We start from the raw sequence: 17,150 nt of genomic DNA on the forward strand, positions 1-17,150 counted from the left end.
TTTATATGCTTATGCTTACAAGAAAATTTCAGAGTACCGATACCAGAAAATCCACGGAAATAGTCCCCATGACTTCATTGTTCATTGTCTGTGATCAGCACCAAGTACATCCCTGACTCGGGGGGTGGGGGGGCGGGGAGAAACTGTACTCTTCATCCTGGGAGACAACAGTTCACTCTCCTCAGCTCACCTTTCTTCACTCTCAACAGTGGCCACCCTCTGTACAACACAAGGAAACTGGATTTGAGAGAGAGTTGATGGGGTTTGTAAAACCCATAAACATCTGTTGACAGCAGTGTCCAGAAGGCAGCAGCATCAGCAGAAGAAGTGTTTTATCTGGTTCTTTTCCTGATGGTTCTCTGTTTGGTGTTTGCTAAAGTATTTATAGGGCCTGTGAGGAAGCACCTCTAACAGGATAAGAGGCAAAAGTCATGCTATCTTCCCCCACAGCTTCCTTTGTTTAGCTAGTGAGAAAATAGGATCATGAATACAGTTCATCTCAGCTGAGGTCTTTGTGAAAACTGAGCATGTTCGAGCACGGAGACAGATGGAACTCAGGAGGCCGAGAAGACAAGGAAATCTGCTTTTAACACGCGTCCTCTATGTCCCTGTTGTAAGCAGTCAGCTCCCAGTACCTGTCAATAAACATTACTTTAGCACTTCCTCCCTATGTGGTTTGGAGTAAATGTCTTTAACACTGTTTCTGGCCTATGCTGTGAGCGGATTACCTTGTCCAGAAGAGAATTGTGATGATCTTTGATGTAATTATATAAAATATTGATCAGAGCATCAAGCATGTAATACTCAAAAAAATATGTTAGTATCACATCTCTGTGTGCTGATGTGCAAATCTGCACCTCTGTTTATTTTAGACTGTCCATAAGGGAATAGAGTTCTGACCTAAAGAAAAGCAACAGAGCTTCTTCAGCCTCTTGATTGCAAATGCCAAGATCTTGGCCTTGCAAGATGGAAAATCTTGGCTTTTTCTCTTTTTCTCTGGAGCTGGGGATTCAGGGCTGAACTTATTGTATGTAACTGTCTATTTGCAGAAACCAAGTGGGAACTAATAATTCAGAAACTATCCAAACATCAATCTATGCCTAGACTTTAGTGTTTTTCACATCTTCAGCTTGGGAAAGGACATATTTCTACATTACTATATCACATATGGGTTTATAGGGGACATATTTAATGCCCTGCTAAACATACACAGAATGTGAAGCCAATCTCACTGTACCTACAAAGTATTTTCTTTTGTAGTAGTCATGCCTGAAGTATGTCATGAAATGAGAACAGCTCAGATTCTACAACCAGAGAATTCCATCATTCTAATTCAAATACTTAGCATGAAACTCGCTAAATGGACTGATTTCTCTGTGCTCTAAATTATAGCCAACTTACCTTCCTGTTTCTCTGAGCTATACTGAAGAAGTAATTCATGTGATCAGGCTTTAAAATATTTGTTAGGATGTGATGACTGGTAAACAATAAATATTATCTGAAACAAAAAACAAGTGTGGCAGCACTACATGTAGCACATGGACCTTTTGTTGGGAGAACCCAATGACTTGTAGAAATTTACCAGTAGTGGATTGTCCTGGGAAACACTGGATGTGTCCAAGCTTGGGTTTCAGTGCTGACAAAGTGAGAAAAGAAACTAGAAATGAGCAGCAGCTGATGGAGCTCTGCCTCCCATGGTTAGTTGTAATGTTATTTGTTATGGTGGTTTCTTCCTCTTTTCTCCTCCTGGTAGAATTTAGCATATGCAAAGGTTTATCTAGAGTTCAGTCATTCTGTTTTCAGACCAGAAACACCACAGGAAATGTTGGCAGAATGTGCTGGACGTTTTTCATTTGTTCTTAATGACCCCACTAGTTACCCTTTGTGTCTCAGGAAGCTAAACTCAAATGAATTTATTTTCTGGGCAAACTCAGCCTGAGAGATATGAAGGCATAGTCAGAGTGTAATTCACTTTCACTCCTGATGTTCTGCATCCCAGCCCTTGGCTCTAGTGAGGCAAACCACAAAGTCCCAGTGTGCACCCTCCTTTGTGCTTTAGGTCATGGGTTGATATGAGCTCTGCAGTACATGTTTTATCACTCCCTCCCCCTTTGGCTTTCTTAATAACATTTTCCCCAAACTGTAGTCCTATTAGTGAGGTCCCTTACATTACCTCTTGAGTATGCCATTTGTGATGGAGAACGATTGATCCACTGAGACTCTAAAGTAATTTAAAAAAAAGAACATGCAATTTTGCAAGTTGTGACCTTTGGACATAAGGACAAGTGGCCTAGAGATAAATGCTGTCTAAGAGATCAAATTTCCCAGTACCAATGCTGTAGACACAGGATGTGATGAAAATGGCCATCTGTCCACTTAATAACTGATTCTTCCTCCAAGAGTAAAATTGCCTCTGGATGCTGACGCCCAGGCAAACCCAATCTTCAGGACCAATATGGAATGAGTAGGTGTGACTATGATTCATATCTCTTCTCAGTTATGGCTTTCAAGAAGCAAGTGTGGGTTTGTCACCTTCTTTTTCCCTTCCCCTTGGCTCCAATATTCCAGAAGATGAAAATAATGCAGGCCTCTTTTAGGAGAAAACTCTCCATCAACCACAGTCACTGGGGACAAACTATGAGGAAGAAATGTTTATAGTGCTGAGTGCTATTTTGAAGTTTACTTATCTTACAGGCAGTATCATCCTAACCAATATACTGAATGGAAAAGAATTTAGGAATGAAATCCCTTCCAAGCTTTCTTGTTTGGAAACCCAAAAGCTATGTCCAGGTTGGTTTGCCTAGAGTGGACTGCCTTTGTCTTTGTTCTCTGAGTCATCTTTGTGCTTTACATCCTACACCAGCTAGAAGTTCATTCTGTATACCTCATCTTCAGCATCTGCTACCATATGGGAACCAGAGTAACACTGTAATTTGACCATAGTCATTTTGAGTTCAGTACATTCTCATTTCTTCTTTTAGTGAGTTATGTTTAAAGTTAAGCCTTAAAAGTTCCACTTTCTGGATGATGATGCCTCTACCGTGCACCCTAATCCCCAGTGCATTTTACAGCTGAAAAAGTAGTCAGTTCTGTTTTTTGTATCAACCTGCTCCAAATAGCAAGAGGAATTCTTTCTGTCAGACCTCTACATAGGCTGCTTTACCTCTTCAAGAACGTTCAGCATGCATGAAGAAGAATTATACAGCTCTCTTCAGTGGGACACTCCAACCTCAGAGGCCTCTCAGAAATGTCTCTGTCCTAGCAAATGTTCAGGTAACAAATTCAAAATGCTTCCTAGAAAACTAGAAGTTTTTCTGTTTGTGTTCTGTGATGAACCCAAGGTATTTCTCCGAATCTGAGATAACCTCTTTAGAGTATTCTATTATGCCTGATATGTTCACTGGATGGATGAACTAGTAAAGGTGAGAAAGAAAAAGGGAACTGGGCTCTGGAAATATGATATATACTCTCTCTCAAATTTGAAAAAAGGTAAAAGAAATCATAAAATTTTAATTGTTTTAGTTTTTGCATAAAATGCTCAGCAAATTATCTGACAAATACTAAGAAATGTAAGAAGAAGTTGAAAAGCTAGAAAAAAGTCTTTATGGTAATGTGGCTATGTTTTCATTATTTAATACCTGTTTCTACATCTTATGGTACTTTTACTTTTAAAACTCTACAGCACAGCATATTTTCAAATAGTTTTTATTTATTTTCACTGTCATTTATTTAATACATTAACTAGATGCCAAATGTAATATCATATAATGAATAACTGGGTGGGCTTTAAAAGTGTTTTATTATATTTTCCCAAGTAATTACATTGTTTAATTTTTAGTATTGACTTGTTACAAATTCACTAATTGAGGATCACTTTTCCATCTCAGATCTCCAATGTAGTACTAGCTTCAGAATCTCTTTTGTCACATAAAGCACAATTTCAAGGTGCCAAGGATGACCTAGAGTCATCGCAGGCACGTCATCATTTGGCCTATCACAATACGTAAGGATACATTTTATTTTTCTTTGATTATTGTGAACAATTTAAGAAGCCACATCACTCACTTTTCCTCCTGGAAGAGTTGAAAAATTAGTTGGAAATATTTGTTCAATTTTAAATTGCTCATTAAAATTAAAAATAGTTTAGTGAATCACACTCAAGAGATACAGAAAACAGGTAAGAGAGTCGACGTTAAGAATTCAAGGTTGTCTAGTTGACATATTGAGATTATTGAAAAAAAACTACGTAAGTAGATTGATAGATGTAATTGCTTATTAAAGCCATAATATTGTACATTAGGATCACAGAATTATGGTATTAAGTCTATCGAATTGGTGTTTTCCAGTTCAAATGCATCCCAAGCTATAAGGTTCATTTGAGAATATTTAAGCAAAGATTCTCCTTTTCCTATTAGAGTTTCAAACCTTCGTGTGTCTACAGCAGGAAGGACCAAGCCTTCTTCCCCTCATTCTGATATCACCTCTACCCATCCCTTCCAACCGCTTTCTCTAACTCATCATTGTTCTGATTCTACATTTAGGGACATGGTGTGTCATGACAGTGATTTCCTTTGTGTTCTGTGTGGGCTTATTAGCAACATCCATTTTCTTGGGCATCAAGTGTAAGTACAAAAGCAAATCTTCAAAGTTATCTCTTTTCATAAATACATTATGAATTATGTATAGCTGTGTTATTATGTAAAAAGTCTACATGCATAAGTGGATGAAGAAATTAGTTAAGAACTGTTTAAGTGCACATATATGCTATAAAGGCACTTTGACTTATATTAAGTGGAAGTTCACACAGTGAAACAGAAGAATCTGGTAAAAAAAATGCAATTAATTTAAAAAATTGTCTAGAACCACTAATAAGGATGTAGAGATGTACTTACTTGTGTGATGTTTCCCCTGAAAGCAGGTGTTTTATAGAGATATGCAGTTTTCTAAAAATAATATGCAAATTAGATTCATATATGCACATGCATTCTGCACATGTGTACACAAGGATCTCAACAAATATAACCTGAATGTTAACTAGAAATACTTGAGTGGTCATTTGCAAGGTGTATAGACTTGTAATATTCTCCACATCTTTTTATGTCTCTGGGTTTCCTTTAATGTCATATGTTAATTAAATATTAATTTGAAAACTTAATAGTGCAAAATATTTCCAGAGAGATAAGTGTTTCTTGTGCCTTTTCTGTCCACTTTCATTTTTCAAACTAATCATTTAGGTACAACATGTGGCATCTTATACCCAATAACTTTTTTGGGGAGATTTAGAAGTATTTTGGTTCATTTCCCTAGGAAATTACATTGTTCAGTTATTTGTGAACTTATTGCAAATTAACTATAATTCAAATGCCAATTAAGGTCAGGCATTTGCTCCCTATGTAGGAAGAAACTCCATTTCTCCTATCTTACCATCATCTGATGCAGTTCATACCATCCAGAGCATCATAAGTAAAGCAGAACTGAATTGAAATACAGCTCACCCAATAAAGCTCACTAGAATATTAAAACTATATCTCAACTTTCTAGAAAGAAGATTATATTTCAATCCCTATATGTACCAGGCTATTAATATAACAAAATAAGGAACATTAATTTTCTACTCCTAACTTTAGGTAGTGCCCAAATCAAGTAGTTACAAAATAAAGGAAGAAATTCATTCTTCAAGTACGTACAGAGTTCTTAGATCTAACTTCTATCGAGTTATTAATCAAAGGAAAAGCCAATGAAATGCATCTACTTCAACATAGAACTGGTTGAACACACAAGGCAGAAGGAGGATGTAACTGCAAATCACACATCCAATGATATAAAGAGTCGGGAAAACTCTCAGAACTCAACAAGAAACAAAGCCTTTCAGTGATAAGACAAAAGAATAACATGACAACACATTTCTCCAAAGAATTTAAGGAAGTATCAAGCAAGCATGAAAACAGGGTTCATTATCATCAGTCATTAGGAAAAACAAGCTAAAGCCTCAGAATGACACATCACACACCAGAAAGTGAAATCACAAACCAGCGACATTGTAGGTTTGATGGGTCTGAGAAGCTGAATCACTAGTCATCTCTGGTAGTACTGTACAGTGATACAGCCCATGGAAGAACAGGGAAATGGTCTCATTAAAGCCTGACCATTTAACAACCCAACAATTACACCCCTGAACACTTCTCTGGAGCTTTCATTCACTAAAGCTTGAAAACACCTGTTGGTATTAAGGGATTTTTTTCAGAACTTCTCAACATAGTTACTAACTCTCAGCATACTGTATATGTATAGCACCTTGATTTGTAAGAACTAAACAAGAGAACAAACTTGATGTCCTTCGGTGAGTGAATGGTTAAACAAATGTGGTGACTAATATCAAAGAAATCCTTTCAACAATAAAAATCAGTTGGCTATTGATTTATCCAACTACCCAGATGAATATCCAGGATGGCATCCTGAGTGGAAAACAGAAACTTTACAAAATGTAAGATTCTGTTTCTATAACAACAATGTAATGACAAAAATCACTGAATTAGAACATGTTAGTGTTAAGGAGCAGGAAGGTCAGGAGAGGAATGGATTGGCTTCATAAAAGGGCAATGTATTGGATCCACATGGTGATGGAGAAATGGCATGCCATGGTGTTATCAATGATGATATCCTAGTTGTGATACTGAACTTCAGTTCTCAAGATGGTACCATGGGGTTAAAATTGGGCTAAGAGTTGATGGAATATATTATTTCTTAAAGCTACATATGAAACTTCAACTGCCTCAAAATAAAATTCTAGGTAAAAAATTAAGACAGGAAGCTTCTATGGAGGATATATTCATTATCATGATAGTAGAGATGGCTCATTACATGATGTTTGCATGAAAATGAATCAGATTCTATCATTCAATCATAGAGATATGAGGCAGATATTCTTTTTGCATGTTTCAACAAACTGCAATAGCAGTGACCTGCCCTCCCCACATTCAAGTGTTTAATATATCCACCTAACTGAAAAATAATTGAAGGGTTGGGGTTTCAGTTCAGTGGTAGAAATCTTGCCTGGTGAGCACAAGGTCCTGGGTTTTGTTCCTAAAAATGAAAACCGCCACTGACAGAAATCAAGTGAACTAGAAGACAAAGCAAAAGAAATACACACAATGCTTTTTAAAGTGTGAAAAAGATGATAGCAGAACACAGAAACCTGAGTAAGAGACAGACACACAAAAAGGACTAGGCTGTGCATTGTACTGTTTAACCTTGTCCACTTGGTTGGATTGAAAACAGCAGAGTGTTTCCAAAGAGGATTACATAATTGGGAGCCTTCTGTGTTGGAAGCAGCATCCCCTAGTTTGAAAGCCTGGATCGGGGAGGAGAGGGCCCTCCAGTGCTAGCGCTCTCTCCTTGCTTCCTGGCTGCTATAATATGATCCATTCTGTTCCAGCATGCCCTCCCCTTTGTCAGTTCCTTAGACATTTACTGTGAGTAAGAAGTGGCAGCTAAGAGAATATGGGTGGGAGTTACTCATTGAGTGACAGAGGAAAACATTATGGTCATCTGGGAAATGTTGACATCATACCTCATAGTTACAATGACATTAATCCAAAGTATGTCGAAGTGTAAATATATCAATATAGACATAAAATTATAGCTCTACATGCAAAACTAAAATTACCAGGGGTTTTAGCAAAATAATAATAGTAATAGCAATAATAACAATAATAATGATAACAATAATAATAATAATAATTTATACTTTTAAAATTAATGGTACTTGCTAGATCCAGACTAACATATTTGCTAACAATTACATAGTTAATTCCAACTTAAATTCTACACCACAACACATCTTTTCTAGCCTTTTATCTAGAATATGCAAACTAAAATAAAAATGGCAGTGTGTCAAAAAAGAGTAAAATATTTTCAGCTGTGTAAATAGATCATTTATAGCTTATAGCTTACCAAAATCAATCTTTGAAGCATGTGACATGCTAACAAATATCTCTAGGCACAGGGCTAGTTGCTAACAGACACTCACAAGACCAAAACAACAGGCCTTAACATTGTAGTTTATTGAGAATTTAAAAAGAAATTTAGTCTGTTACATAGTAAGAGTACCACTTAATAGCACAGAAGTTAAGATATTGCCTTTAGAATCTCTTATTAGGAGGATCCTGTATGGAGTTACAAGTCGTAGTAACCCAGGCCTGTATTCCCAGCAAATGGGAGGAAATGCAGGAGGAACAAACATGTAAGGTCATCCTTGGCTACATGGTGAATTTGAGGCCAGCATGGGATACATGAAATGCTGTCTCAAGAAAAATAGCGGGGAAAGGAGAGGTGGGTATCTGGGGGCAGAGAGCAGGTACCTTTCCCTGGCTCTCTTTCCACTATTTCTGTTTTCTGTTGGCTCAGGAATCACTGGTGTTTGCCCAGGATACTGTGTTGTCAAGGAGCCCCAGAGTCTTGCTTGGAGATTTTTATGTTTTGCTGATGATAAAGACAGAATTTTGCTGAGACTAGACAACCTGCCTCAGCAGAAGGCATCTCTCAGGGTCTCATTAAAACCAAGGGCAAATCATCCAGCATGCTGCCATCAATAAACGATGCTGACAAGTTAGTCACGTTCTGGTCCCCAAATTTTCAGACCCACAGTTAGAAGCTACACCATTAAGTAGCTTGCATCATGTCTTTTCTGAAGGTCATCACCATGTGAACTTGAGATGCACTGCTCAGCCTGATTCCAGACTTGCTAGGTAATTCTCAAAGCACAAGAAAGCCAGTGGAGGATGTGGTGTTTACAAAGGTTATAATCACACATTTCACAGACAAGGAAATACATCCAACTTGTTTATGCCTGTGAAGAGAATGTCAGTCTTAAAAAGAAGGAGAGCTGTAAACGCAAATAATCTTGAAATACTGTGTACAACAGCATCTATGGAGGGTAACTTAGAAATACTGACTGAAATTTAAATGTCCACAAACTTTTGATCTAGCCACTCATCTTAAAAATAGCTTACAAAGGTGTAAAATGAGGTAAGACTAAGATTTTTTTATGTGTGTGGATTTGTATGTGTGCTTACATGTGTGTGTGTGCATGTATATGTGTGTGTGTGTGTGTGTGTGTGTGTGTGTGTGTGTGCTCATACCAGTTCATGTAGATATGGCTGTGTGTGTGTGTGTGTGTGTGTGTGTGTGTGTGTAGGACAGGGAACAACCTTGAGTATCATTCCTCAGGAGCCCTCCACCATTTTTATTGCCCCACAGTCTTTTTGGCCTGCATCTTACAAGTGGAGTATGCTAGAGAATCCCAGAAATCCAATTGTCTTATCTCCCTAGTGATGGGACTGCAAGCGTGCACCACTACATCTAGCTTTTCATATGGGTTCTGGAATGCAGGTCTTCAGGCTGGCTCAATAAGCACTTCATATTAACTGAGCTATCTCCCCAGCCCCAAGACTAAGATTCTTTTTTTTTTTTTTTTGGCTTTTCGAGACAGCATTTTCCCCTTGCCATTCAAGAGAATGAGCCATTTGAGAATAAAGCCATAGTGGTTTTGCCCAGCATGCATGAGACCCTAGGTTCAGTTCCCAGCCCTGCCAAACAAACAAATCAATCATTTAATTAATTTTTAAAAAAGAACCAAAGAACTGCTGAGGGAACTCATCACACATCCACATAGTGGATTCCTACCCTGTTATAATGAGTCAATGAGTGAGAGTACTTTTTGTGTACTTAAAGGAATAAATAAATATTAAAATATACTTAAGTAAAGCTGTGCGGTGGTGGCGCACACCTTTAATCCCAGCACTCGGGAGGCAGAGCCAGGTGGATCTCTGTGAATTTGAGGCCACCCTGGTCTACAGAGTGAGTTCCAGGAAAGGTGCAAAGCTACACAAAGAAACCCTGTCTCAAAACCCCTCCCCCCAAAAAATATACTTAAGTAATAAAATCAAATGTTCAGCGAACATGTACACAGGTTTTCACCCTTTGCAAAAAAGGTTGAACAGGAATTTTATATTGATTGATTTTATTTTAATTAAAATATCTCTGGGGAAAAACGTGTTAAAGCACTTAATAATTTTATGTGCTCTTGGGAAGTGAGACTGGGTGAGCAAAGGAAAGAAATGGCCAAGGTGTTTTGTTGTTGTTTTGTTTTGTTTTCTGTGTGTCCTTTGTAAGACTTGATTCTTGAGTAATTTAAGTTTTAAACAAAAACCTAAAGCCAGGAGAATTATGCCCTCATCCTCACTGATAGTTTTCTTTGACCTGTGTTGGGGATTATTTCATTGAAAAGTGTCAGTGTTTGATGAGGAATGTACAACTTTGTAACAGTCTTCCAGGTGTCCTCTCTTGCCATGAATCAGCAGGAAAGACTCATCCAGCAGGATAAAGCATTGCTCAACCTCACAGAATGGCAGAGAAACTGCACCCTGCAGATGAAAAACTGCCAAGCCTTGCAACAAAGATCTCCCTGTTCAGGTAACTGAGAGAAGAGCAGTGTGGTTTTGCACTGTCTGTCATTTAGCCTAGGCTGTCCAGAACTCATGACGGCTGTCTTCCAGCTTGGGTGACTCTCTTGCCTCAGCCTCCTGAGTGCTGGGGTTACAGTCATGAGACATCATGCTCAGCTAAGAGTAAGTGATCTCAGTGGAGATCCGCTGTGGGCAGCATCTGCTCAAAACAAACAATTTCGTATAGTCTGTTCTCTAAGGATTACTACGGTCTGGAGTGAGTGCTGAGACAGGTCTGAAAGATGGAAAATAATGAGGACATGAAAATAGAGAAGGGGTCCTTCCCCAGGAATCTGGCTATAACTTCTCAAGCACAGGAAAGCGAGATTCCAGGGCCATTAACCACCACTTTCTCCCTTCAGCTGTAAACCTGTAATTTTCCAGGAACCAGATAGAAATCTTACTTGGAGGGAAAGGACAGGTACTGAGCTCCTGTGCAGCCCCGGTGGCTCCTGGTTTTACCTTATCAGATTGCAATTCTACCCAAGGCATCTCCAGAGCTACTTGGTAGTCTCACTTATCAAAATGCAAAGCTTTCTTAGAAATGTTTTGGGCTGTAATTCAAGAGCCAGCAGAACTGCGTGCAGGCCCATTGAGACAATGGCTTGTGGCTCTCTCTGAGGAGCCCAAAGCCATGCTTGGTTGTGTCTTAGTTTTGGCAGCTCAGCCTTAGGGAAGTCCACACCCACACCTTCAGATGGCTCTTACCTTCCCCCAGTGCCTCTCTTTCACCTAACCCTCACACTTATTAAAGTCGGTGTTAAAATAGCTTTCATACTCTCTTGCTCTGTTTCAAACTGTCTTGAAATCCTTTCCTGTGTCAAATCAAAAAAAAAAAAAAAAAAAAAAATCCCAGTTTGTCCACAGTTCCTGTCCCTAAGAGGTTATTGGAACACTTTATGTTGCTGAGGGTCACAGCACTGAGCTCGCTCTGTCCCTTCACAGCTGACAATTATGATGTGATTTTTGTTGCTCTGCAGTTCTGCTTCTTCTACATCTTCCAATGAAATGTTGAAAAGACTGAAATTCAGCCAAACAAAGCTGATAGCAAGATCAAGCGGAGTGTGTGTGATTCCTAAGCAAGGCTTTAAAAATCAACAATGTATTTCCCTCATCACTCAATCTAGCCCTATATTCAACTCTAGTTCAGACTCCCCATTCATCTCATTTGGCTCTTGCTTTAGATTCAATTACAGAGAACTAAGCATAAAGATTTGCTGCTGTATGGGACTGACGGGGAGTGTGGAGTTGGCAAACTAATCACTCAATTGACTATTTTATCTAAGGGAATAAAACTTAATTCTCTGAGGCTGTCGAAAAAGGAAAACACACACACACACACACACACACACACACACACACACACACACACACCTTCAGGGTCTCTCTATCTTCTTTATTTCTTTCCTTACCTCTTTCTGATGTATCCCTTCTTGCTTTCTCCTGATATCTTCCTTCTATCTAACTTTGTTTTTTTTTTTTCCCTTACAGCTTATATACCAAAGCAAAATCTTTTAAGCAATATAAAAATTGCAATGTGGTTACATTGTTACATTCTATTTTTCAAATGAATAATTATAATGAATACAAGTAAAAAATACCATGTTTCCCATTTCCCTTACATAATTAAACCTTTTGCATATTACAGGTAAAAAACAAATTATTCCCAGGAACCCACATACATTCATATCTAAGCAACTTGTTATAGATTAACAAAGTGTAAGCAAGCAAGTTATTTTTCTCTGCCAGTTTTTTTCCTGGCAGGATGCATTTTGCACTTAGAAAGAAAGGATCAAACATTATTATTTACCTCAAAAGGTAATTATCTCAAAAGGTAATCCTATAAAAATCTTTAAATAATCTCAGATTTAAACTTTCATATATGAAAAACAGTCATTTTCACTCTAAATCCTCAGGGTGCATACCCACTCATCCACACTTATTTTATTAAATCGTATCAGTATCAGGAAGCTGAGGTTAGAAATGCGTATAAGGAATTAATCATCACATTTGATCACCATCCTATCCTAGCAAGAAAGGCAAATCAGCCAGCAAGAGCCAGGCTGCCATTGTTTTTATTCTTTGGCGTCAATGAGTCCCTTGCTCAACTATTAAAAATGTGACTTTCTAAACTTCAAATTGTTCCCCAAGATTTCCTACCTCAAAGCCATTAACACAATCATCTTAACCTAACTTTACTAACAATCTACATGTCTAAATAATTCTAAGGGTGGTAGTTGAATCATTCATTAATCTGCTCCAGTAGCAATTCGTGGAAAAAAGTCAGTCACTATTATTGTAAGTACTAGCAACACTGCCTGGTGAGAGGCAAGAAGCCTCCTTAGAGTTTTCATACAACTCATAGATTATGAGGGGCATGGTGACCACACAAGGAACAGCACAGCTATGCTTAGTAACAGCACAAGGTCCTCAGAACATGTAGTCCTTGGGGCTCTGTCTTTCCAAATCCTGCCCCCAGGTGTGGTTTTGCTGGCCATTCAATAGTATCCTGTGAGTTCTAAGGCTGTTTGCTGTTCCTCTTGCAAGGTTCCTGAAAAAAAAATTGACCATGGAAATCAGACTATTTACCATAAAATTAATATAACATGTAAGACTCACTTTCTTTTAAAAAATTAAGAGTTAATTCAGTTTTATCTCTTATGGCTATTTTTAAGCCTAAAATTGTATTACTCCTTGCTTTACAGTTTGTCAACTCTTCTGTTGGTGATGTAACACTTATTTAGGAAGTTAAGTTCCCTATAGAGGATGCTATTTGAATTTTGAGTTATGTGAAAAGAAAAATCTACCATTTTTTCTTTAGAAAAATAAAATTTATTTTTTAAGTATATTCTGCTAATCTATCTTCTTTGCATATCTATCTGCTGTTCTTCAATCTTCCAAACATCATGTCAACACTAACTCTGCCATGACTGTCATAGTGCTCAGCATGCTGATTAGCACTGATTCCAAACACAGGCTACTGAAAAGCCTCAACAGACTCAGTTTTCAGTCTGGGAAATTACTTATGAAGTGTTTCTCACCCCACATGGAGTGCTACTTTCTAGTAACGAGTGTTCTATGTGTGTCTCTGTCTTCCTCCATAAGACTAAGCTAGAACTTATCAAATATGTGCTATTTAGTTCCTCGGTGTGCAGGTCATTGACTGTCCTTGAGTGTATTCTTTCTTAAGACATGTTCCTTAAAAATGTATGTTAAATATTAAAGCCTACTGCTTAGTTTTTTTTTTAAGCTGAGGATTGAACCCAGGGCCTTGCGCTTGCTAGGCAAGCACTCTACCACTGAGCTAAGTCCCCAGCCCCTACTGCTTAGTTATAATGAAGTCCTAAGACATTGTTTCTTTATATGTCCAGTACACACCTGCTTATTTCCAAGAGACTCTTTTCATGCATTAATTGATCTCTCCCTTAAACATGAAATATTTTCTTGTTTAAGTCTCAGAATTAAAACATCACCTCAAGGCTTACTTCTCATCCTAGTCAATGGCTCAGTGGGGGAAAAACTGATCAATCTAACTGAAACTAGTTATCTGAGAGCTATTTCAGGTAGAAAATATGTAAATCTTGTCTCATCCTCAGAGAAGCTGGATGGGCAGGTGTTGCATCATGGGTACCATTTGGTTATTTTGAGGGAGCCGGGATGCCAATTTCATGTACTGATGACAATTAAGGAAATGCTTATGTTTTGAAGGTAGTATCTGTAGCCATTGTCCACACAACTGGATTCAGAATGGAAAAAGTTGTTACTACGTCTTTCAAGTGCAGCAAAAATGGAATGGCAGTAAGGAGGTTTGTTTAAAGGAGGACGCCACTCTCCTTCAAATAGACAGCAGAGAAGAAATGGTAAAGACTCTTCTACAATTTCATGTCATTCTGAAAATACCTTGTTACTCATTAAAATGAATTACAGATTTTCATAAGATCCGATTCCTTAATTTTCCAAAGCAGTGGTATGTTTTCAATACTAAAAAATAAAGAAACAAAGTAGAGATTCACATAATTTACTTTCCCTTCAGCTGGAGAAGTGAAACTGAGGTTGGTTGGTTTTCCGGAAGTTGAGGAATACAGGTTGCTTATGCCCTTAGTCAACCCAGAAAGGGGGAGGAAGAGGATTACTGAGCTGTGACATGCTTCCCATGTATACAGACATCCTAACTGTGGATGTTCTTAAATATATTATGTTCAGTGCTACAGGAAACAGAATCATCTATAACACTCCTATAACTCAAAAGGAGAAATACAAGTACGAAAACAGAAATCCTACTCTGAGTGCAAGGCTGAGACGGGAGGAACTTGAGTTTGAGGTCTGTGTATCAAGACCAAACAAAAGTTACAAAGAATGAAAAAGTGATGTCATGAAATAAATTGGCTTATAAGAATGTGCATTTGATAAGTGAACTGTTAAGTTTACTAACCTAGCTTACTAGGGTCTTGATAAACAAACAGTACAATGTCTGCTAAAGCTATTCTCCCCTACAATAGAGTATCTGAAATGGAATTCCTAATTAGATGTTTCTCACCCTAACAAAATATTCAATAACTGAAGTTCAGTTTTATAAGAAAAATGGGAAATGTTAAAAATAATATAGTAAACCAAGAAGCTTTAAACTACATTATTATAATTGTTTAAAAATTACTTTCTCCAAAAATTTCATGTCAAATAAATCATGCTTCATCTGACAAAATGTACTCATAGGGAGTTGTGGCTGGAATCTCCAAAACTTCACATATTAAAATACAGTAGGGGAGAAAATGATCCACAAGGTGAATGAAGTAAGAGAAATTTTTACTTTGATGATGAAAAGTCAATATAAGACTAACTTTGCTTTAATATATACTGCCTACCAGACTCTGAATCTATTAAAACTTTAATGGCAGATGAATATATTGAATAAATTTTTTGTAAATTTAACATACCATACTGACTATATGGCAAATGAATCCTCTCTCTCTCTCTCTCTCTCTCTCTCTCTGTCTCTGTCTCTGTCTGTCTGTCTGTCTGTCTGTCTGTCTCTCTCTCTCTCTCTGTGTGTGTGTGTGTGTGTGTGTGTGTGTGTGTGTGTACCCACTTCACTTTAATACTTGCTCTTTTTCTTCAACACTCAAGTTCTCATTAATTTCTGATTAGGCAAAATATCAGACTTTATATTGCACAGTAGTTTTGGTTGTTATTTACTTTTCTGCATTTACAGTTTGTGTCTCGTGTTTTATAGGATTTCATCATCCACAGCCCACGGATGCTCAAAGGATTTTCATACTGGGTGGGAGTGTTTAAAGATGGACTCAGTCAATCTTGGTTCTGGCAAGATGGTTCCTCTCCTCTCCCTGACTTGTAAGTATATGAGTGAGACATTACAGGGAGAATTAGGAATGTGAAGAAATTGTAAAAGTTTACTTTGTACCTTGTATTTCTTCTATAAGACATAGAATCATGATACTTTTAGAGGGTACTGATTAGAATTATAACTAACATACTTAGGACTTGGTCTTATTGTTTCTATTGTTGTGATAAAATACCATGTCCAAAAAGCAAAGTTGGAGAGGAAAGAGTTTATTTTGCTACACTTCCATATCATAGTTCATCATGGAAGGAAATCTGGACAGGAACTCAAAAGGACAGGAACCTGGAGGCAGGAGCTGCTGCAGAGGTCATGGAAGAGTGCTGCTTACTGGCTTGCTCTTCATGGCTTGCTCAGCCTGCTTTCTTACAGAACCCAGGACCACCAGCCACAGTAAACTGGGCCTTCCCATATCAATCGCTAATTTAAAAAATGCTTTACAGGCTTGCCTACAACCCAATCTTATGGAGGCATTTTCTTAACCAAGGTTCGCTCCTCTCAGATGACTTCAGCTTTTGTGTCAAGTTGACATAAAACTATCTAGCACAGATAAATCTTCCTCATCAGCTCACCTACCATTATCCTCTAGAAAGTTCTTATCATAATTTAAGTGCCTAAATGAGCAATCAAATTCAAGTATCAAGAACATTCTTTCTGTAATAATGCTGAGAGCCTTCTGGTCAAGAGATTGCAATAACTATTGAGCATTTTCTATATTGAGCTTTCCAGATGGGAATGGAGATTAGTGGACATAATCAGGTGACTTAGCATTTTGAGAACTGAGTCAAGAGAAACACACTGGCTATAAACTACCTCTATGTAAACATGCCTTGGTTTCCTTTATAAGCTGTTTGTTCAAATTATATATCAATACATTTTTTTAAAAGATGAATAGTGTTATTTAAAGTAGGATAAAACCACCACAGAAAAATGCCACATTAAAGCAAATTAAAATAAATCCAGCAGCATCTCTATAGTGTTTCCTTGTCAAATACCACTGTCATCTTCATATCTAACCTTTAATCTGGGAAGCTAACTTACTTTTTCAGTTTGCCAACAGAGAAACAGTTATCAGCCAGCCAGATCTGTGGATACCTCAAAGACCGTTCCCTCTTCTCAGACACCTGCAACAACTGGAAATATTTTATCTGTGAGAAGAATACATTTGGATCCTGCATCTGAGAGATACAGCTCAAAGCCACCTTTGTTGCATGAAGGTTTAGAAGAGATCAAAGAACAAATGCAAGAGAAGACTGGTGCGTGGGCCATGAAAGCAAACTTGCTTTTAT

The 17,150-nt window shown here is 37.8% G+C and overlaps 1 protein-coding gene across 1 annotated transcript; it reads left to right on the forward strand.

Moving 5' to 3' along the window:
* The first annotated feature begins 3,182 nt into the window (after positions 1–3,182).
* On the forward strand, positions 3,183–17,043 carry Clec9a (C-type lectin domain containing 9A). Its single transcript, XM_036180333.1, has 6 exons — positions 3,183–3,273; positions 4,542–4,622; positions 10,327–10,473; positions 14,214–14,365; positions 15,736–15,854; positions 16,911–17,043. Exons 1-6 carry the CDS (start codon positions 3,183–3,185, stop codon positions 17,041–17,043), a joined length of 723 nt encoding a protein of 240 aa, XP_036036226.1.
* Positions 17,044–17,150: the final 107 nt, after the last annotated feature.

Source organism: Onychomys torridus, chromosome 3 (genome assembly GCF_903995425.1).
Source record: "Onychomys torridus chromosome 3, mOncTor1.1, whole genome shotgun sequence".
NCBI classification, from domain to species: Eukaryota; Metazoa; Chordata; class Mammalia; order Rodentia; family Cricetidae; genus Onychomys; species Onychomys torridus.

Bases quoted from the DNA above. Each gene is read 5' to 3' on its own strand.
- Clec9a (XM_036180333.1), top strand. From the start codon at position 3,183: ATGCATGAAGAAGAATTATACAGCTCTCTTCAGTGGGACACTCCAACC. The intron at 3,274-4,541 runs GTAACAAATTCA...TTCTACATTTAG, and splicing joins CTGTCCTAGCAAATGTTCAG to GGACATGGTGTGTCATGACA. The intron at 4,623-10,326 runs GTAAGTACAAAA...ACTTTGTAACAG, and splicing joins CATTTTCTTGGGCATCAAGT to TCTTCCAGGTGTCCTCTCTT.